The sequence below is a fragment of the Neodiprion fabricii genome, chromosome 3 (genome assembly GCF_021155785.1).
Source record: "Neodiprion fabricii isolate iyNeoFabr1 chromosome 3, iyNeoFabr1.1, whole genome shotgun sequence".
In the NCBI taxonomy this organism is placed as follows: Eukaryota; Metazoa; Arthropoda; class Insecta; order Hymenoptera; family Diprionidae; genus Neodiprion; species Neodiprion fabricii.
In genome coordinates, this window is record NC_060241.1 from 40,042,680 (window position 1) to 40,063,875 (window position 21,196).

General features: G+C 35.0%; 5 protein-coding genes and 1 long non-coding RNA gene across 11 annotated transcripts; 3 read left to right on the forward strand and 3 right to left on the reverse strand.

Moving 5' to 3' along the window:
- Window positions 1-875: 875 nt before the first annotated feature.
- On the reverse strand, window positions 876-18,624 carry LOC124178608. Its single transcript, XR_006869853.1, has 3 exons — window positions 18,613-18,624; window positions 1,278-1,283; window positions 876-1,078 (listed from the first exon to the last, which is right to left on the reverse strand). It is a non-coding gene; the product is annotated as an uncharacterized LOC124178608 (long non-coding RNA).
- Window positions 4,463-9,755, reverse strand: LOC124178597 (ATP-dependent RNA helicase Ddx1). Of its 2 annotated transcripts, none has more exons than XM_046562054.1 (12): window positions 9,627-9,755; window positions 8,856-8,907; window positions 8,343-8,530; window positions 7,787-7,986; window positions 7,090-7,560; window positions 6,797-6,966; window positions 6,553-6,715; window positions 6,250-6,436; window positions 5,830-6,123; window positions 5,479-5,696; window positions 5,215-5,335; window positions 4,463-4,909 (listed from the first exon to the last, which is right to left on the reverse strand). In XM_046562054.1, exons 1-12 carry the CDS (start codon window positions 9,640-9,642, stop codon window positions 4,788-4,790), a joined length of 2,202 nt encoding a protein of 733 aa, XP_046418010.1. In that variant the 5' UTR covers window positions 9,643-9,755; the 3' UTR covers window positions 4,463-4,787. The 2 variants fall into 2 exon arrangements, with proteins under 2 accessions (XP_046418010.1, XP_046418011.1); XM_046562055.1 differs by lacking the exon at window positions 9,627-9,755 and adding an exon at window positions 9,506-9,524.
- LOC124178601 (magnesium transporter NIPA2) lies at window positions 11,692-14,504 on the forward strand. Of its 3 annotated transcripts, XM_046562061.1 has the most exons (5): window positions 11,692-11,850; window positions 12,041-12,238; window positions 12,591-12,713; window positions 12,883-13,025; window positions 13,111-14,504. In XM_046562061.1, the coding sequence occupies exons 2-5, from the start codon at window positions 12,142-12,144 to the stop codon at window positions 13,846-13,848; spliced, it is 1,101 nt and encodes a 366-aa protein (XP_046418017.1). In that variant the 5' UTR covers window positions 11,692-11,850; window positions 12,041-12,141; the 3' UTR covers window positions 13,849-14,504. The 3 variants fall into 3 exon arrangements, with proteins under 3 accessions (XP_046418017.1, XP_046418018.1, XP_046418019.1); XM_046562062.1 differs by lacking the exon at window positions 12,041-12,238 and having other exon boundaries at window positions 11,692-11,854; XM_046562063.1 differs by lacking the exons at window positions 11,692-11,850; window positions 12,041-12,238 and adding an exon at window positions 12,434-12,444.
- Window positions 14,643-16,116, forward strand: LOC124178604 (protein cornichon). Its single transcript, XM_046562066.1, has 4 exons — window positions 14,643-14,785; window positions 14,933-15,001; window positions 15,300-15,556; window positions 15,808-16,116. The coding sequence occupies exons 1-4, from the start codon at window positions 14,705-14,707 to the stop codon at window positions 15,830-15,832; spliced, it is 432 nt and encodes a 143-aa protein (XP_046418022.1). The 5' UTR covers window positions 14,643-14,704; the 3' UTR covers window positions 15,833-16,116.
- On the reverse strand, window positions 15,721-18,343 carry LOC124178605 (glia maturation factor beta). Of its 3 annotated transcripts, none has more exons than XM_046562068.1 (5): window positions 18,241-18,343; window positions 17,908-18,067; window positions 17,648-17,744; window positions 17,527-17,576; window positions 15,721-17,465 (listed from the first exon to the last, which is right to left on the reverse strand). In XM_046562068.1, exons 2-5 carry the CDS (start codon window positions 17,908-17,910, stop codon window positions 17,193-17,195), a joined length of 423 nt encoding a protein of 140 aa, XP_046418024.1. In that variant the 5' UTR covers window positions 17,911-18,067; window positions 18,241-18,343; the 3' UTR covers window positions 15,721-17,192. The 3 variants fall into 3 exon arrangements, with proteins under 3 accessions (XP_046418024.1, XP_046418025.1, XP_046418026.1); XM_046562069.1 differs by having other exon boundaries at window positions 17,908-18,073; window positions 18,241-18,310; XM_046562070.1 differs by having other exon boundaries at window positions 18,245-18,276.
- Window positions 18,625-18,657: 33 nt separating the features above from the next.
- Window positions 18,658-20,982, forward strand: LOC124178603 (gamma-secretase subunit Aph-1). Its single transcript, XM_046562065.1, has one exon. The coding sequence runs from the start codon at window positions 18,932-18,934 to the stop codon at window positions 19,646-19,648; it is 717 nt and encodes a 238-aa protein (XP_046418021.1). The 5' UTR covers window positions 18,658-18,931; the 3' UTR covers window positions 19,649-20,982.
- The last annotated feature ends 214 nt before the right edge of the window (window positions 20,983-21,196 follow it).

Sequence of the window (21,196 nt, forward strand, 5' to 3'; positions counted from 1 at the left end):
ACATGTTACAATTAATTATTATTTTAATTTTGAAGTATATAAATGGTAATTAATGTATAAATTGAAAGAAAGGAGTATTGATTTTTCATTAGAGGAATATACTATATATATATATATATATAATAGCCAGGATTTTCAGAGCAAAGTAATTATATACATTAGGGTGATTCAAAATAAAAAAATTTTCGATTTTCCAACGGGCCACACCTGAAATAGTTAGTTTAGGTAGAAACAAAAATTCTGGCGAAAGATGAGCATTGTCGGTTGAGTGGAAGATCGGGCACATTTCATTTTTAATCTTTTTTTTCCTTTTTATCGAATTTATGATGGATAATTGTCAGTAAAATTTTTTTTCGTCTTTACAGCTGCCAGCGGATCAGTTTGTGTCTTAAATAAGGTGCTCCTGGAACTCTTTAGTTGATATTTAACAGGGACGTCTAACAGGTTTTCTGATTATTATTCAATTAAAATACATGAAAAACATTTCCTCACTCAGATTTCAATATTTTATTCAATATTTACACATTTGCCATTACAATGGGTCCCTATTAAACATCAACTAAAGAGTTCCAGGAGCATCTTATTTAAGACACAAACTGATCTGAAAAATGAAACTGAAAAATCAAATGTGCCCGATCCTCCACTCAACCGACAATGCTCAGCTTTCGCCAGAATTTTTGTTTCTAGCTAAACTAACTATTTCAGGTGTGGCCCACTGGAAAACCGAAATTTTTTTTATTTTGAAACACCCTAATATACATACATATGTAAACATGTGTACGTATGTATTTACATATATATGTAAAAATTGTGATAAAGTCAAACCGCCGTGTGTCCAAATATACATGTATAATTTTTTCTTTTTTTTTTTTCTAAATAATATTATTTCAAAGCACATCTGTTGTATAGTAAATACTATGTTATAGCATACACACACGCACGCATTATTATTATTATTATTGCCATTATTACTAAAGATTCGACATGTTTGACAGTGAGATATCGCAATATATGGTTGCGAATCCTGTTTGCCAAGCATAATAATACACAATAATTGTATACCACGATTATGAGATAGCTGGTAAAGCATAAATTTTTGATTACTATTACTATAATTGTCATTCTACATGTAATATGTTACTGTAATTATTATTGTTATTATTATCATTATAATTATAATTATTATTGTATATTGCTGTATTCTTATCATGTAAATTTCAAATTTTTATTTTTTCTTTCAATTCGTCACACACATATATATCCATACTTGTGCATACGTAGAGCTTGCTATGTGACGGTAAGATGACGAATCGAAATAAATTACAGAAAAATAAACCAATTGATAAAGAAAAAATGTCGCGATAAATCAATACTTAATGACGAGTATATATTGTGAAAAAAATTATTATATGGTAATAACTTGGTCACAGATTGGACCACTAGAGTCATCGCACGCATATGATTACGAGATTCGTAATATACGATGATGTAATTGGTAATTTTTTTTAAAGCACTGCAAAACTATCCGTTAATTATGTTTGCATTTATATGTGTGCAAAGTGGTAGAGCTCGGAAGAAAATCTCAAAAACATACGGTTAATTATGCATTCTAGCCTTTGGCGTGCTGTGCTGTGGTATCTACATACATAGCATCCTTTCGCTCAAAGTGTTCATGGGCAATTGTAAAATGTGTAGTACAGTAAAACTTGAATTGACCTACAATACCTTGTGAATAATTTCTCTCGATGCTGTTGCCTGCAATTACAATTGTGCATGCTACGGTAAAAAGAGAGAAATAAATAAGAACGAGACCTGTATGTATGTATTATATATTCATACAGTTACATTTACCTATAATATATCTATTATGGCCAAGCCGATGAACCAGTCAATGACGTATCAAATGCTTAGCGACAATCTCACGCCTGTCTTTGCCTTTTCAATTGTTATCGTTTCATTATAATTTTTTGTGAAAGAAGCTGACTGATACCTACAGTTTAGTTTTGTTTAGTCTTCATTCACAATCACCTGACAGACTGAAAAAAGCAACACGTAGAGAGAAACTGCAAAGACACGCTGCGTTTATCGTGATGCTTCAGTATCTTGGATCGTATATTGTATTTTAATGATCAATGAGCCGGGAATACCGTGAATGTACCTGTCTGGTACATCAGTAATAGTCGTTCGCATACAAGTGCAGCAGAAACAATAAGATGAATGGAAAAGGAAAGAAAAGAAAATCTGTGATTAAAATCAAAATCTGAGTTTTTAAGTCAAACTATAACGTTATTTGTACTATATGTGTATATTTCTTATCAGTTTTTTTTTAATCACAACCTGTAACGTATACTGATTATTTGTTAAAATAATAATGTTAGTGTCAGCTGAATTATATATCCGATCCGTGTATCTTGCAGTGCGCCGAAAGCCATATAGGTATAATTCACAAACAAGGATTTGAAATGTTATTGCAGCTAATTTTAAGCAAGAAAATTCATGCTGCTTGTGTTACACTGGGAGAGCCGGAAACTCGTATCTCCATCCTGTATCTCTCCTCTCGCACGACTATATTCTCATTCCAATATATCTTAAGCTCCTTGGCATATTACCTGTACGATCCAATCACAATACATAAATAGGTATATATTTGTGGCTTTCGTGTGCAAGGGTACAACATATAATTTAGTGAGAAAGCTGGCAGACTACTGCAAATACTATCGATGATGATGCTGCTGTTGCTGCTGCTGGCTGTCGGAGAAAGTCAAAGATCACTTAAAACAAGAATATACAAAAAATTTAAGGTATCTCTTCACTATGCGACATTCATTTCTCATTTCGAAAGTGTGAATGGAATGACTATCTTTTGCTGTTTAGCTGTTTGTGAATTATCCGTAATGAAAACTAAACAAGTAAATGGTAATGTATGCATGTATAATGTATATACATATATATTACATTATTATATAATGGTATATGTATATACATCGAACATATTGACACACAATTAACAAATTTTTGTACAGGCTGTCTGTTTTGTCGTGCATATATGTATATGTATATTTAAACAAGATAAGAAAAAAAAAAAAAAAAAATTGAAGTCAGCAAGTTAGTAAACTTGTAGATTATACATAAATAAAATGGCGTACACATATAAGATATGTCGATCCCTTCGATTCATTGTTGCGTGTCTTTTAGAAAGATGTTTAGATCAAATTAACTAAATTGAAAATTGATTAAAAACTATTTAAAGAAAATGATAAATAATGAATAATACTAGTAAAATAAATCTATCTAGGAACAAATAATATAGAAATAATGTGGGAGTAAGGGAGAAATAGCTTTGAGCTCTGAATGGAAAGGGAGATTGAAATTTTAATTACTGAAAGTGAATAGTTATATGCAATCGTGGGCGGGTGGTTATAGTCTATTCTGTATTTTTAAACGGTTTTCGCACCTCGAGGCTATTTCAATATATTATAATACATATTGCAATTCGTACTGAAATTGAAATGCCAGACCGGCTATAGGATACATATTAAAATAATATAATATAAAAAATTGTGCGCGGGGATGATTGCAGGTGGTACGATTTTGATCGTGATCTATAGACTAAATAAAAATAAATAAATAAATAATATAACAAATTTCATTCATATTCTGTGATGATTGTCTGAATATAAAAGTTTACATGAACTTGAAACACTAACAGGTTACAATTAATTATGATTATGATTATTATTAGTTCGTTAAACAGAGTAACAGACTATTGTACTGTACTAACTAAATGCGCAAACTGATAAACTTCTAGCTCTAAGATACGAGAGACTAATGAGTATAAATGATCAGACGTGGAACAGCACATGCTACAAAATTATATAATTAAATTATACAGAATTACATTTGTAGCAGGAAGGAAACGTTACGATTCAACGACGTATATATATATATACATATATGCATACATATATTAAACATATGTACGTATGTGTATATATATATATATATATATATATATATATATATATATATACATGTACGTATAACATAACTATAATAGTTTATAAAGTATTTGTTTATCGTTGCGTTCAGAATGATGTACCGAAAAGTTGTATGTAAATTATCATATATTATATTATATCTTCGAAGAGTCATTTAGAATATTCTATAAGGATATTAAATAATACAAAAAATTATATTATATTTCAAAAGCAACACAACAAACCATACTGTACCATACATAGTTTGTGTAACTAAAATAATAATATAATAATAATAACACATGATCATACAATTATAATATAATAAATACTTACCGTATGTCTTATATAAATTACTAATACTTGTACAGTATCCTGTCGTTCCATTTCGTGATGAGTTTCAACTAACTGTTATCTATCGTTAACTAATTTAAGCAATAATTTCGAGAGTACCACTGGGACACATTGAAATGCGATTACATTCATAGATTTTATTACGTCACTTAAGACTTTATTTATTTTAATTGTACACAATGGCGTGTATATCCAACATATTCACTTTCTCGCGGATCAGATAAATCGGGAAAGCACTCGAGTTTAAGTTATGAAACAAACTGATTATCTTGAAAAATAATAAATTACAGTTACATGGTGCAAGAAACTTAAACTTTTAACAACTAGTGCAGCATTGGTATAATATTGTGGAGTAAATAGAATAGCATAAACTGTTTCCTGTACACTCTGACAGAGGTTGCGCATGGAACCTCGAATTACTTGCCATGAGTATTTGATAATCAGATTCCAGAGGTCCTAAACCGATTTTCCAACGTTCATATGCCTCCTCAAATAAATAAGCTGTGCTTTTGATTCCAGTCCTGCCAATTGAGATACGGCTGGAGCCATTTGTGCCACATGGTTTTGGTATCCAGTTCCTGAATTCAATTTCAAGTTAGCATGCCGGTTTCATGTTAAATCAAAGATACATTCATTTAAGCAAGTATGGCATTTGACGTCAGCTTAATGAGTTCAAATTATTGAAAAATGTACAAATATAAGAATTTCATACTTAGAATAATAATTTCAATACTAAATTATTAGACAATATTAGGTACGTAGTAAGAAGTTTTACGTCATTATATCAACTGAAATATAAAGATTTCGAATAGTCTGACTAAGGTAAGACATGGCAAATATAAGGGGAAAAAAACGCTAAACGTAAATAATCGATTGCACTTACCGCTATTAACTTTTTTTTCTCCGTAAGTAACTTTACCGTCGAACTCGTTCAAAGGAACCTTGATATCTGGACCTACTTGCTGAATTGTCACATTCAAATGATCTTCAATTTCTCCCAAGTACTGTGAACAATAATTAAAATCACTAGCCTCAAGATTTAGAATTAGAATAACGTACGGACTTTTCTTCATAAAGCGATATAATGTTGTAGTTGTAAAAAAATTGTAGATACAATCAGAATTTTCTACAGGTTTTTGACACGTACTCTCGGCTCGTTATACCAGATGCAACAGCCACCTTGATCAGTCAGATTTGTGTTGCTGCAATTCCTGCCTCTGGAGGAACACCATTCACCGTGATACCAAACTTTTTCCGGTACACTGCTTACTAAAGAAATAGCCAAACCCATTCGTTCAGCTCTACCCACTCTGCCGATCCGGTGTACGTAATTTGATTTTTCGTCTGGTAGGGTGATGTTGATCACTGCAAAGAAAACGAAAAGTAATTATTACGATAAACTTGAGATATAGCATATTGTATTTTTATTTTTTCTTCAGTTATGACAGAAATTCTATTGCTTCCAAGTCTGTTTGAAGGAAAGACCCTAGGTACGTACTGAAGGGAAGACCGGTAATGTCCAATCCTCTGGCAGCGACGTCCGTACAAATTAAAAACTTCACTTCTTGACGCTTAAATTTTTCTAAGTTCGCTTTTCGCTCCTGTGGCTTACGATCTCCGTGAAGGCAGACACATGTAAACTCATTACTGCCGATACTCTTTAAATAAGACTCCAAATTATCACAATCGATCTTAGTCCTGCAGAAAATAATAGCACGGTCCATCTTGTGCTCTCTTATGGCACTGACACAGTATTCTCCTTTCAAAATTTTAACAGCTTCAGAAAGTGTCTCTGTAAGCAATCAGGTCTCCAGTTATTATCGTATTTTTCACATAGAGATTGATCAATTTATTTAATTTCAATGTACTGGATGCTGTAATTCTTTTGTCTCGACAGTGAATCAGAAATGATAACAACCTGCGGTATTATTTCCTGGTTTGACATTATCCCTGTAATGTACTCCATCCGTGCGAATGTGTGTTCTCAACGACTGCCAGGATTTGTCTTTCTGGGGGTCCACCATGACAACGACATGATGGACTGTCTCTGGAACTGCATCTTCGCCCTTGAGGTCAACCCAGGTTGGGAAGTGCATCAAACGATCCTGAAATACATGCATATCTTCAATAAAGTTGCATTTTGCGCCTAGTGTGTCGAAAATCTTGACAATTTCGTGCAATTATGTTTTATTCTTATTAATCAGGTTGGTAAACTCTTTACCGCGAGTTTTTTAACTTCGAAGGCGTGTAAAGTGGCCGAACAGACGATCATCTGCAATCTTCTACCATCACATGTAATTTTTGGAATTTGTCGATGCAGTCTATCAATAAGCTCGGTATATCCTTGCTTCAATAAGCCATCAGCTTCATCGAGCACGAAGAATCTGCATCGTGGACAATTGCAAGATTATTACTTACTCTGCTGTTGTTTCAGCACATTCATTAAGTGATATTCGGCTTTCTACCTGCAATGAGTCAAAGACAAGTAGCCACCTTGTATCAGGTCTTCTAATCGGCCAGGTGTTCCCACAACGATATCAATCCCCGAATTCAATGCAGAAATCTGTTCCTTGACATTTACTCCTCCAATCAACAGGAGCTCCCGTACTTTTGGATTATCCAAATGTTTCTTAAACTGAGTTTTTTAAGGGCAATTAGGACAATATTCGAAAAGGATGTATTTAAATTTCTTGTATTAAAAATACATAAACTGTGAAGGAATGGATTTACTACCAACTCTAAATTGCAGCATAAATACCTTTTGTATCTGATTGAAAGTTTGCTCAGCCAATTCGCGAGACGGCTCAATGATTATGGTCTGTGGAGCGTTGTTGGCTGGTTTCAAATTATCGACACCACTTTGACTATTTCCGGAAACAGTATTGTCTCGAGTAGAAGACTTTGGAGCTGCGGAAATAGCGATGTAGCCTTCGGGTGGCGAGTGTTTGAAGGGTTGAGCTCCAAAGTTGAATGCCATTTCAGCATTTTTCAATACAACCGCGGGGAAAAATATGGAAGATTTTTGTTGCGCGTTCAAAGAAAACGCTTGGCCCAAATCAACACCATTTTTAGTAAAACGAATTTCAGCATTGGTTAAATCTAACAGGCAGCCAATCACATCATGCATCCCAAACGGCTCTCCATAACTATCAAACTGCTTGGCATTCGACTTCTTACCAGTTCCACCAAAACCAAATCCAAACTTATCGGTTCCCAGATCCAAGTTTGCCTGTTATGTAAATACATCTAAGTTTGCTATTGTACTGATTGTTGCAAGAGGGGAAGCTGAGATTGTAAAATAGTGACGATTGAGTAAAATATGGAAATTTGCGTATATGTTTGAACTAGACGTGTACTATACACATATTTTGAAATCAGTATTCAATTATTGCGACAGGGTCTTTCGTGACAGTGAGTTGATTTTCTCAATTCTTTCCCTATCATGCTAGTGTTACCTGTGGCATAGACCATCCAACACGACAAAGACCTTCATCAGTCACAGTAGCTTCATAATAGAATTTCCCACTACCCTGTACACCTTTGGTTGCACGACAGCCATGCCATTCGCGTTGTTCACGACTTTGACATCGCAAACCATCCGGAGTAACGGCAAGCGCTCGGCCCCTATCAAATAAACTCATCGTCCAGTGTGGGGCTGGAAGATGACGAAATTTTCGAGTGCGCAAATGTGGAATAGACTGCCATGGTAATTCGTGTGTGCAGGTTATTAACTGAGCAGCGAGCAAAAAGTGGCTATACACGAAAGACGCATAACCATTGGTACAGAAAAAAATATCTATTAAGTTTCTAATGATTGGCTTTGAAATAAAAACTTACAGACAATGAATATGTTACGTGGAAGACACTTTAAAATCTGTCAATTACATGGATGAAATGCCGAATATCTGCATTACTTCAAATCAAAAAGAAAATATTGCTAATACGAAAGAGCTTGTCTCTTGTCATTGTACATAAACTCTAGAGAATATTGGTAGCAAAATAGCAATTTACAGGACTGTGGACTGGCTTTGGAGGTCGTTGATTTTCCAGATTCGATATCCTTCAGAGTTTCCCATACAGTTTGAAGGATTGGTAAACAGAAGGCACCAGTTTTACCACTACCAGTTTCTGCAGCCATCAATACATCTCCTCCTCCTAAAATTAGGGGAATCGCTTCAGCTTGAACATCTGTTGGCAACCTATAATTGAGAATGTACAATTTAAAATGCTGTAGATTTGTTTTAATCTATAGAATACATAAGATTCTTCCAAACTTTCAGTAAAACGATGGGGCTGCCAATCGGAAATTACTTTTAGAACAAGGATTACTGACTGGTCTATTCATAAAAGACAGTGAAGTGACTGGTAATTAGCTCTGTAACAAACTGTACAGATTTTGACAACTACTATGTTACAATTAATTATTTTCCTAATGTTTATGTGGCATCGCATGTATGAAATGTGCTTGTTTTTTATTATAAGTAGAACAGAGGCATGAAAGGTGCAAAAGTTGAGCATTCTTACATCCAATCCATGTCTTCAACTGCTTTGGCTATCTCAGGCAGTACGCCCATTTCTGAAAGGTATAGAGAAAAAAGAAATGAGTAGTTATTACATGTTGAATATCAGAATAAACATACAAAAATAATATAGAGAAGATTATTTAAAAGAAGCCTGTTATGCATGCTTAGAGCGTAATGTGAGGTAAATAGTATATCGTGTGGCAAGGGATGAAAGTTTGCGATTGCGCCAAATGTGCAGTTTGTACCTGAGCGAAGCAGGGGCAGCTATCATACGAGTTGCGATCGTTAACTTTTAGCCCGACTCACACAAAATAGTTTTTATAACGAGTGAAAAGTGGTAGGGCTCTGCGTGGTAATTTTGCAGGAGGCGAGTGGTCAATTTCATCTCCCTAGGAACAAAAGTGAGCTCCCAAGGGACGAAAATAAAACAATTGTGGATTGCATATGTGCGAACCAATCTTTACAACACTGAGATAAGATTGGCTGCTTTTGCTCTGCTATACTGTCATGCAAAGCTGCACTTGTCGTGCAGGTGTAATAAAAAAGTCATATTGAATGGTTCAATAGGTCCAAATGACGTCATTTACGTGTATTAGTTATGCAGTGTGTAAGTCCTAGGGCAAATTGAGAAACTGTGATAGTAAAATTCACCTCAGACGAAATGAATTTCGGAGTTTGCGAACGTAACCTAACCTCCGAGTCTAATCTGTACAGCCGACAATTGTGGTACGATAAAGGTTCGCAAGAAATAGAAATATCATGAAATACGAACCTTCGAACGCTGTCATGTTTAAGTTTTGACTTTTATGTTTTCAATTATACGATATGAAACAGCAGTTAGTAGCTCAGACTGCTGAGTGCCGGTCCTGTCAATTTCTTGTTCTGCTTCTGAGTTCTGAATCATGGTTCTGAACCCCGTTCTGTACTACATCACATATGGAAATAAAAAAAAAAAAAAGAAAAGGAAACCGATGACAGACTTTGTTAGAAACCTTTGGATTATGTAAAGTATGGGAAAATAGCTGAAAGGATTAAAATAAATGGATGAAAATATTATACACATACTATTTGAAAGGAACAGAAAAATCTCTCATTTAAGCCTTTCAGAGAAGTAGAGTCTCTAGATTATTATAGACACACCGACTTTTTTCAATTAAACGGAAAATACAATAGATGTATTGGTAAAAAACCAAAAAAAAGCATTTTCACCTTACTTCGTACCTTTCTGTCTTCTTTTTCACATAACAGTGTAAAGAATGTAGATAACACATTCGTGTTTGCATATATTCTATAAACTCATCAGCTAGGACATTCTAACGATTCCATTTCACTACTAAAATTATAAAAACAAATGCTCTGAATCATTTTTATGGAGAATATAGGCAGCTCACTATCATATTTTCAAATATCGACGTCCACTACCTCACTCCAATTCATTTTCATTTGATAGAGAAATAAAGAAATAGCACGAATTCTACGAAATCGCAAAAGTAAATTCGTAAAATTCGTGACATTCTTTATTTCTGCGTCAAATGAAAATGCATGGAGCTTAAGCCCTTTTTCGCAATATTTAGAGATATGTACATACGTCAATATCGAAATTGACGAGTCAAAATCCTCGGTGTACAATTAACCGAAATAACGTAAAACTCTAAATTATGCGACCCTCAATTCTCTATATATACGTTCGTTCAGACAAAATGAAATCGTCTTGGACATAAATAAAATAAAGAATAATTTTTTCAATCAATTTCTTTATTCAAACGTGTACTATTTTATTTCACACTTGGACATTTAGAATCGGACATAATTGTTATCTTATGTTGAGTAGCTAATTTGAAGACAAGTCGCTGTTATGGCAGGGACAAAAATATTCGTACACTTATAAGTTTACGATGCAACATTGGAAACAAGCACGTTTGAACCGGTTTATTCAGCGTCAACGATTGTTTGCAAAGGCTTTGTATTCAGTATCAAATTTGCTGTCAGTCGGGCAGTTCGTTTTGAGGTGGTAAGTTAGAAATATACGTCGAAAATGTGGCGAAACGAGTTTAAGCGAAAGAAAAATAGCATTAAATTTATATATTATATTGAAGTTAGTAACCGTCGGAGGATTAATGTTGGGTAATTTTCGTCGAGTGATGGTCAATTGAAGAGACATTTTTTCTCTACTACAAACAAAATGAAACCAATCTTTGGTAAGTTTAAATTATTTAAATTTATATAATCGGAACAACTCTTATGCAGACATTGCAAACTTAAGGTTGTGCAGAGAAGTCGATTCACAGTGAAAAGTACAATAAAAAAATTTTGAATACAGGAATATTCCGAAATTCACACAGAAGTGACCGACCACGAAAACTGTCCTCACGAAATGAACGAAATATTCTGCGACAAGTAAAAGAAATCCCAACAATAACAAAGTTGATAAGCGATTTTCACTCATTTATTCAGTCCACCAACTTTCAACCTATGTATCAAATACAAGACGAATATTTAGGTGCACACTAGTATCAACCTTTATCATAGAAAATTTGATTATCTACAAAATGAAACCAAAAACAGCTTCCCAACTTGTATAGTTTTCGAGATATTTCGGTTAGAGTATTTGAAAAAATTCTAACCGGTCGAGTATCACCTTTTAGAATTTTGCTACCGACTTCCACGCAGTTTCACGAGGCTTCGTTTATAGCTAAAAAATAAGTTTTCAGAGGGTATGTAAGAAGATAGTACAAAAAGTTATAAAAAAAACCGGCCTAATGTATACATATTGCGCATATGTGACCACGCGGCAGCGTCGCTGTCGTCCCGCATCAAGTCCACGCTGTGTTATGCATTCGCATGATACATAATAGGTAAAAATCATAGCCATTTCTGCAGAAGAGGGACATTGCAGGATGGGTAGACTATCATTGCTCTGCAGTTTATTCTATATGCACATGTGGATCTGGCAAACGATGTGTTCTTCCGCGTCATCGGTAATAACGTGATAGTATGTAGGTAGGTATAAGAAAGTCGCACGAAAATTGTAATGCACCGATATTAATCCGTGACGCAGCCTGCTCGCAATAATCCCGCGACTGTCAGATAGCCATAATCGTTGTTATCTCAATATACCGTAGTATAGATAACATCCCAAAAACTACCAGTTGTAGTGGCTCAGATTTTGACATGTTTTCTTATTCATGTAGAATCCATTCCCATTCATGAAATTCCGTGTTCGGTTGTATCAGTGATTTTACGCGATGAAAATCGAATCTATTCGTTGACATTCGAATAAAATAAACATGAACCAGACGTCATCCAGTGGTATTGATAAACCGTACGATACCGTCGGATTCTACATTGGATTGGGTTTGGCCATAGGCTCCAGTATTTTTATAGGTTAGTAAAGTTGAAATTCAGTGCATGCGATAGATTTTGACGTAAAGAATATACAATAAGATATTATACTCTGCAATACACTGTCGAAACAACAATACTAATAATTATTAAAACGTCATTTTCTTCAATATGTTTCCTATTTATAATCAGAGATCATCAAATTAACAGCAAGATAGAGTAATTGTAAGCCTGACAGCTGACACCTTATGAGTCATAACCATTGATCTCAGGCAAAAGTATTTTTAATCATCACTTTCAAAGCTCTCTATGAACAACCATTTCTTTTAAAACAAGTTTATACATGTACTATTTGATACAAAAAACGTTCTGTAAACTTGTTTATGTACTTCAGGTGGAAGTTTCATTATAAAAAAGAAAGCTCTCATCCGGATACAACAACAGGGTTCGGTGCGTGCTGGTTCAGGAGGATTTGCATACCTTAAGGAATGGATATGGTGGGCAGGCTTATTGTCTAGTAAGTATAGCTCGATTTACAATATTTTGCTGCACAACAATAAATTTATGAGATGGTATGGGGAAAATTATTTTCATTACAACAATAGGTGGCATGATTTTTCCGTTTTTTAGACAAAAATTACACATTGTCTTTTTATGGCATAAATTATATACATTTATTATTCTAGTGGGAATTGGGGAAGCAGCAAATTTTGCAGCCTATGCTTTTGCTCCAGCATCTCTCGTCACACCTCTTGGGGCTCTTAGCGTCTTGGTTGCCGCTGTATTGGCATCTAAGTTCTTGAACGAAAACTTGAATCTTCTGGGAAAGGTTGGCTAGTTTGGAATAAACTATATCGTGCCTTTGGCATTAAATAGTTTAAAACGTGGCGCCCTACTTTATTATAATTTTTTAGATCGGGTGCTTCCTATGCATTGTTGGTTCAACAATGATAGTAATCCACGCCCCAAAAGAAGAAGAGATCGAGAATCTTGAAGTCCTCCTATCAAAAATTCAAGAGCCTGGTTTCATTTGTTACATTGTGATAATAATTACCGCTAGTGTCTTCATAGTTTACCAATTCGAATCAACTCACGGCCGACAGAATGTGATAATCTATGTTCTCATTTGCTCCTCTATTGGTTCCTTAACTGTGATGAGCTGCAAAGGTCTTGGTCTTGCATTAAAAGAAACTATTTCAGGCAGCGCAAATGAATTGGGAAACTGGCTTACTTGGGTCCTTCTGCTCACTGTAATTTTATGCGTGAGTGTGCAAATGAACTACCTGAACAAGGCTCTAGACTTATTCAACACAGGAATAGTGACTCCCGTTTACTATGTATTCTTTACGACTTTTGTGATAATGGCGTCGGCGATACTCTTCCAGGAGTGGAGGCACATGTCCGCAACTAATATATTAGGCTCAGTTTGCGGATTCTCCACTGTGCTTGTTGCTATTGTTTTATTAAATGCCTTCAAAGATTTGGATATCAGTTATCGCAGCATTCAAGGAATCTTGAGGCCAAGGAGAGAGCTTGTCACCTCTTGTGACTTTAGGTGGGAAGCGAGGGAGCACTCCGTCCTCATTAGTAACCAGTCTGAATCTGATCAGGACAATACTTATGGAAGTCCTAGTATTACCAGAACTGTGTGACAGTTGGTATTCTAGTTTTAAATAATCAGGCTTCCCGGATGATTGAAAATAGATGAGTACTGCAATCTTTTTTAAAGACTATGCAAGAGGCACAAAGTTACTGTACTTAGAAGGAGAATTAAGAAGCAAGCAGGGACTAATTGTAATATGGGTGGCAATATTTTTACATAATGTACAGTAGACGTTGAATAGATTGGATCATAGAACACATTCTCAGGAATGCATTCCAGTTGCCGAGCAGCTCGTCCTGTGTCTTCAATGTAGGCTGGAAACAGGGTTTACCATGTGACTTAAAGCTTGGTGTGTTTTCGTTCAACTAGTTATACGAATTGTGATAATGAATCGTAATGACTTAATTCTTTGAATTTAAATCGTTGTAAGTGAAGATTGTTTTTGGATAGTGTAATGATGTATATTACCGAATATCTTCCAACCATGCGATAGAATCGTGCGCACCTAGGCCAGTGAACGCTTGAGAATTCATTCAATGTAAATATATACATCATACGTTTATAGTGAAAAATGTAAATGTGTTAACTTATAACTGTAAAAGAAAAATTTGAGATTGCATTATTAATCGATCTAAGTATGACATATATATAAATATATCTAATAAATTGTATACAAATTACAAGTATATGTATAATTTAGGAAAACACTGTGACCATTTATTGGTAATATTGCTGCCACCCAATTCTTTGCGCATATCACTGTATTACAAGAGACAACGGGTTTGACATCAATGTTCGTAATCTTTCGCGGCCGGAAGTGATAATCGAGAATATAAGGAGGCGCGTGCGCCGTGATGTGAGGCGGTAATGAAAAATCGTACAAAACATCACCATCACGGTTAAAAATGGCGTTCGGTCTAGCTGCGTTTTCATACATTGTTGCATTAATTATCGACGCCTTTTTAATATTCTTTTCGATATTTCACGTAAGTCAACTGAATATCGCATTATTGCTCAATTGATTAAAACAGTGCAAAACCTTGCTGTTACCTGGCCTTTTTTGAGATTGACATAACCTCAAATTTAGCCTGTGCGTAATCTAAGATTTAATGTTTAACACACCCTTCTTCTAGGTCATCGCTTTTGATGAATTAAAAACAGAGTACAAAAATCCAATCGATCAATGCAACAGTCTAAACCCGGTAAGTTTTAAAGAATTCAATGATTTGAAACACAACTTCGGAACTCAGTGAAATTACAATCTTCATAATTTATTAAATAAGTGATAACGTGGATGAAAAAAATCTATTGTTAGCTGAGTTTGCTTTTAGCTCGACCTTTGTAACGTAAATTAAATTCGTTATGATCGACACAATTTCTGTACGCTATTGAGTTGATATCTTATCAATTATTCTTGGAACATATAGTAGATACTTCAAACATAGAACAACGCTACATTTATTTCCTGTTCTATTTACCTTATTTCTTACGCATTTTCAGCTTGTCGTTCCAGAGTACCTTCTACACGTTTTTTTCAACGTACTCTTCTTGATTGCCGGAGAATGGTTCTCCTTAATTTTGAACCTTCCTTTGCTCGTCTATCACTTCCTTAGATTTCGGAACAGGCCTGTGATGTCTGAACTCGGTCTTTACGATCCTACAACTATAATGAACGCGTCTGACTTAACGAGATGTCAACGAGAAGGCTGGGTCAAACTGGCGTTTTATCTTTTGTCCTTTTTTTACTACCTTTACGGGTAAGGAAAATTCACAAATTAACATTACTAATCAAGTAGGGTTGCAAAAAACTCAAAAAATAATAAGAATTACTCATGTGAAGTTTTGCATATGAATCTAAAGATGTTTTTCAGTTATTAGAATTTAAAAATGGGATTAATCTAAAATACAACAACATTGCGAATATTTATAGCTGCATATATTTGTTTAGCATATATTATTTAGGTGTATATGAATACTTAAAATATCGAATTTTTGTTTTCTGTTTCAGAATGATCAGCTCCCTCATTCAATGAGCAAATCTCATTGTCAGCAATCATGATCATGGTTCCATTTTAACATCTAACTAACCACTAGAGATTAGTATTAAATAAGTCTTATGTGTGAATAAATTCAGGCAACACATCTGTTTGAATGGAAACGATGTAAAATGTGTATAAATATGGAGAACTTCTTGTGTTTATAAATAATTAATTGTGTAACGTGCGTAATTTGGTGAATGTCTGAAAAGCATTTCTTTTGTACCATTGCATTCGTTTGCTTGAAGTTTCATTGATTCGTTTGACTTTTGGGTGGAGTGCAAAAGGTGTTAATAATAAGTAGGTATTTATTTGGGTTACTTAATTTTATCTTATCACTACCTCAATCGTGCGTTTAGTTTCTCAATTTTCCAGTCTGCTGCCACAATATTACACCTGTAGTATTAATATACAAAGAATTAGAAAATGTTGATTTTTAGTGAAGCCAGGAACTAAATGAACAAATTTTTAAGTGAAAAGTTTTATAAATTACAAGTGACACTATATTAATACTTGGTATGACGAAAAATCTAGAATGTCGGCAGATTTGTGTGTTTTGCATTCCTCACAGTATAGAAACTACACGTTTTAAGAAAGTGATATTTTATTTTTGCGACTGACAAAATCAGCTCCAACTTTTTATGTCGTATTCTATTGTATTGACTAGCACTTCATGCTTGTTATATCGCAAATAGAATGAGTAATGTCTCCAATAGGCTTATCATTAACAATTACACGTGTATGACACATACACGTGCACACACCGAAAACATTCTTTAATAAAGAGTACTTCGTATAAAAAGAGAAAAAAGCTTTTGAAAAAGACGATTAATAATTAAATTTGATATAGTTTAAAACTAAAGCGATGTTTGGCAAGAAAATGATATACCCTAAACCTTTTTAAATTAAAGAAATAAACCGGGTCTCATTTCTAGATTACAGCATTGGATTAACAGTTTTGTATAACATGATTCAATACTTGCTAGGTCACCTCAATTAACATTAGCATTAAATATTTTGTGAATTCCCAAGCCAAAGATATGAACTTTCTAAGTTCTCACAGTGGAATGATGTTACAAAGTCATATGTTTTGCTACTGATCAGTCAGTTTTTCCTAATATTTTTAGGAAATTTTTGTGAAAAATCATGAAAGCAAAAAATGTTCCAGACAGAAATTTTGTAGCTTGCTTGTGACTGTCATTCTTTGTTGCGAGGCAATGCATTCGCATATTATAAAAATATGAAATTAAGCACACTATTAAAAAGTATCTACAGTCTTGGGAGACAGGACAGTTAGACTTGATTTCTGGTTACAAAAACCACCAAATCGCTTGTACCTATATACACAAGTTGATATTTATCTGCTTAATTTTTCTTTAAGCCAGTCTTCTGTGAGTTCATCCAACTCTCGTACCTCGTAGACTCTAGTGAGGTCAGCTTCCTTTTGAAGTGCTAACTTTGTCCCGGCATACATAATCTGCAGTTCCATTTGGCTATCTCTTGGAGTGTAGTAGATAAAACACATCGGATAAGACAGTCTCCCATCCGCGTGTTCCATTTTGTAACTATATACTATGTATCTTGGCTGGTGGCCGGGCAGCGAGTCTTGTAGCTCGTCAATTGTAATGTCCTGCAAAACAGTACGCGAGTCGTTAGAAACCAAATATCATTGATTGTAAATATGATCTCACCTCTAGCAGCTCGTCAATGCAAATTTTCTGCCTTTCTCTGACCACTTTAACTGAAATACAATTCAAACTATGATTAATAAGGGTTCCTATTTTTTTTTCACCAGTTTATGAATCGACTTACGAATCAATGCAGCATTATTTTTGTTCTTGCGAAATCGAAACTTTTTCAATTCCTCTTTGACATCATCTTCGATGTCGCATACTTTCACGTTTGAAGACTGAAGAAATAAGAATAACAATAACTCATGACATAATAAGAATAACTGTTTATAAAAATATTCTGACGCATTCATTTGTTACACTGTGTCCCACCAGTATTCTTCCTTCCCAATTAACTGAGAGTTTACTATTATTCGACAATGAAAATTAACGATATCTTACCATGGTTCCCCAACGTTTTCACTGTTTTACAATCGGTTAGTGCTTTCTGGTGCAATCTGAATTAATGGGTGTGTTAACTGCTAAGTGACAGCTGACAATGAGTAAACTTCGGGAGGTGGTAGAAAAAGTAATTCCAGGAAGGCAATCGGTTGATTGAACACTGTAACTGTACTTAAATGAATATCACGAAATGTCACAAATTTATTTACTGTGTATTTACTGAATATTATACAGGCATTGACAAACACTGTACATATTCTTCACGTCTGCTTTCTAATGCATGTAATTGATAAATAAAAATTAGGTATTACGGACAAAGTATACGACACGTACGTACGCAACGAGAAACACTGTAGCTTTACGATACACTGAACGTAACGCCGTGTCATCCCCGTGTATTTGCAATTTCCATGCATATGAAATACGTGCGTTCATAGCATCCCGCGGATGATAAAAACTGCCTTATCATCTCTTGGTACGCTTTTACCAGGCCAAATATTTTGGATAACAGATGTAATTTTCCAGAATATATCGACGTTTGGCGAGTCTATTATCCATAAGCGATCCCTTGTGAATTCTGTTAAGGAAAATTTATTTGACGACTTTGCTTACAATTGAAAATTGCAGAAGTGTAATTAGGGCGATTCCGGTCGGTAATGAAGAAATCGAAAGTCACACTGACAGTTAGTTCTCCGTGAGCTTAACCGTCGGGTAGGGCTCGCTGACACTGCTGACCTGCTGACAGCCAGCTAAAGCGACGTCCTAGAACTTGGGATTCGGATTTTGGTCATCCGACTGTCGCGTTGCAATAGCTCAACATATTTGGTGCGTGTTTTCGATTGACGCTGCGGACATTTTAGGCGATAAATGTACACCGTAACAGTGCTCGACTGCTCCATGGTAAAATTCTACAAATGATAACGGTGTCGGTTGTCTTGAGCAATACGATTTCACGGAATTATCTGTCTGCCGGCAACTTGAACTGTTCGAACCACTGCCATAACCACCCATTAACGGCCGAAAAATGACAGTTATGGAGTTTTTCGGATGCGCCCTCCTAGCGTTTGGACCGCCGCTAGCGATGTTCACTTTTACCGTCGCCGTTGAACCGATAAGAATAATAATTCTCATTGCCAGCGCCTTTTTCTGGCTGATAGCCCTCCTCCTCTCCGCTATTCTCTGGTACGTTGTTGTACCACTCCAGAACGAGCTCGCCTTCGGGCTTGTCTTCTCAGTGCTGTTTCAAGAGGCGTTTCGATTCCTGCTGTATTGGGTGCTGAGGAATGCCGAACGCGGCTTAGAGAAGGTGACGACTGCCCACGTCGCCGAAAGCAGACATGTCTTCGCCTATGTTTGCGGCTTGGGATTTGGAGTGATGAGTGGTGCCTTTGCCCTTGTTAATGTTCTCGCTGATGCGATCGGTCCAGGAACAATGGGGCTGCACCAAGGATCCGAGTATTTCTTCATAGTATCTGCAACCACGACGCTGTGCTTCATCCTTCTTCACACGTTCTGGGGGATTATATTCTTTGCTGCGCTGGACAGGCGAAGCAAAGCCCATCTTGCATGGGTCGTAGGATCTCATTTGTTCGCATCCTGCATGACTCTGCTTAATAGATATGAGATTTACGCTGTCAGCCTCATATCGGCTTACTCCGTCCTGGTTGCTACTGTAGTTATAGCATTCAGAATCGTCGGTGGAAAAGCGGAGAATATATCGAGATGCTTTTCACTGAAATGAGAGTCAATTCTAGAACGAATCAGACGATGTGAAATTATTTATGAATTACTAAAAGATTACGAATACTAATTGAAGATCTGGGTGTGTGGACAAATAATGAAAGAACACGGCGGCGTTATCCAACTTACAATTAGACGAGCTTAATACTTTAATACTTAGAGCTGTTATATATTGTATGCCGTCGTGAAGATATGAAAGGTGAAGAGGTGTTAAAACTAAACTTTGAAGAAATTTTTCATGAATTTATTTGCATCACTATTTCCAAGAGCCAATGTTGCTCAAATGGTAGTAAATTGATGCGTGACATACTATTGTATTGTCTTGTGCAGTTTTCTTATTGTTAGTAACATGTTTTGCTCAGTTTCCTTTTTTCTTCTATTTCCTTTTCCAACCAACAAATACTACATTTTGGTAATGTGTGAAAGAAAATCACTGCAAAGCTGAGTAGGACTAATAGTTAAAATTTTTCAATATTTTGTGTAACGGATATAGACTGTCCCCATTGAATATATAAATTTCCTTGCATATTTCCTATGCTTATTATTAGAAGTTGAATAATTCATCAGGAAATATGTTCAACAGATTATAATTAAACTATGAAAATCATTAGAGTTATTTGTGTTTGACCTTTGAGGCGAAGGTCTTTTCTGCAGATAAATGAGATGTGTTTATCACATTTGTTGAAGCCGAATTGTAAGCCTTTAACGTCCTTGACTATATAAAATAATAAGATGTTAAAGTAATAATTGTTTATGGAAAATTTTCTCGGATATCTTGAACAACGGCCTGATTTTGTGTGAAACCTCAGGTTGGAATATTTAGAAATAGTGTTTCTAACGAACAATGTATTGATGCAAAATTATGAGGAATATTGGTGACTTCTTTGAAAACTGTATAATATAGAATATGGTTTATGTAGAACAATTCTGTGAAGAAGAACCTTGATATTTTGCACCATGTTTCGTGCTTCACCTGCTGATTTACAATAATTAATTAATCTATATAATTCATACAACTGCATTTTGTATGCCATTCGAATAAATACTTTTTTATATCACCAACGTATTTTTCTACAGAGAATATTTCTTGAACTAAGCCACTCAAGTCAGGTAATTTGCTCTGTGTCTAATTCGAAGTTGTATTTCCTGTATCTATACCCATAAGTATTTAATACACATTTTCATTACCCATAATAAATTAAGTTGTAAAATTTTGAACCATTTATTTACTTAATAATTGCTATTTGTAATTTTATAAATGATATTCGGGATTTCACGCTGACAAGAGAAACTGATCAAATAAAGACGGACTCGTTTGTCCGGAATTTCTCTAGGTGTGCTGCATAGTGTTTAATTTTTTTCGTAATAAATATACTTATAATGTACTTGGGTATTCCAGTAAAAATTTGTAGAAACTTGAAAACTTGCTAACTTGTTCTACTACGGGGTCTGTTTCTAGAATTAATGAACTACCTTAGTGTCGAATTAATTTAGATTTATAACATCCATCAGAGTATGAAATGTGCGTTTGAATAATATCGAATTTAAT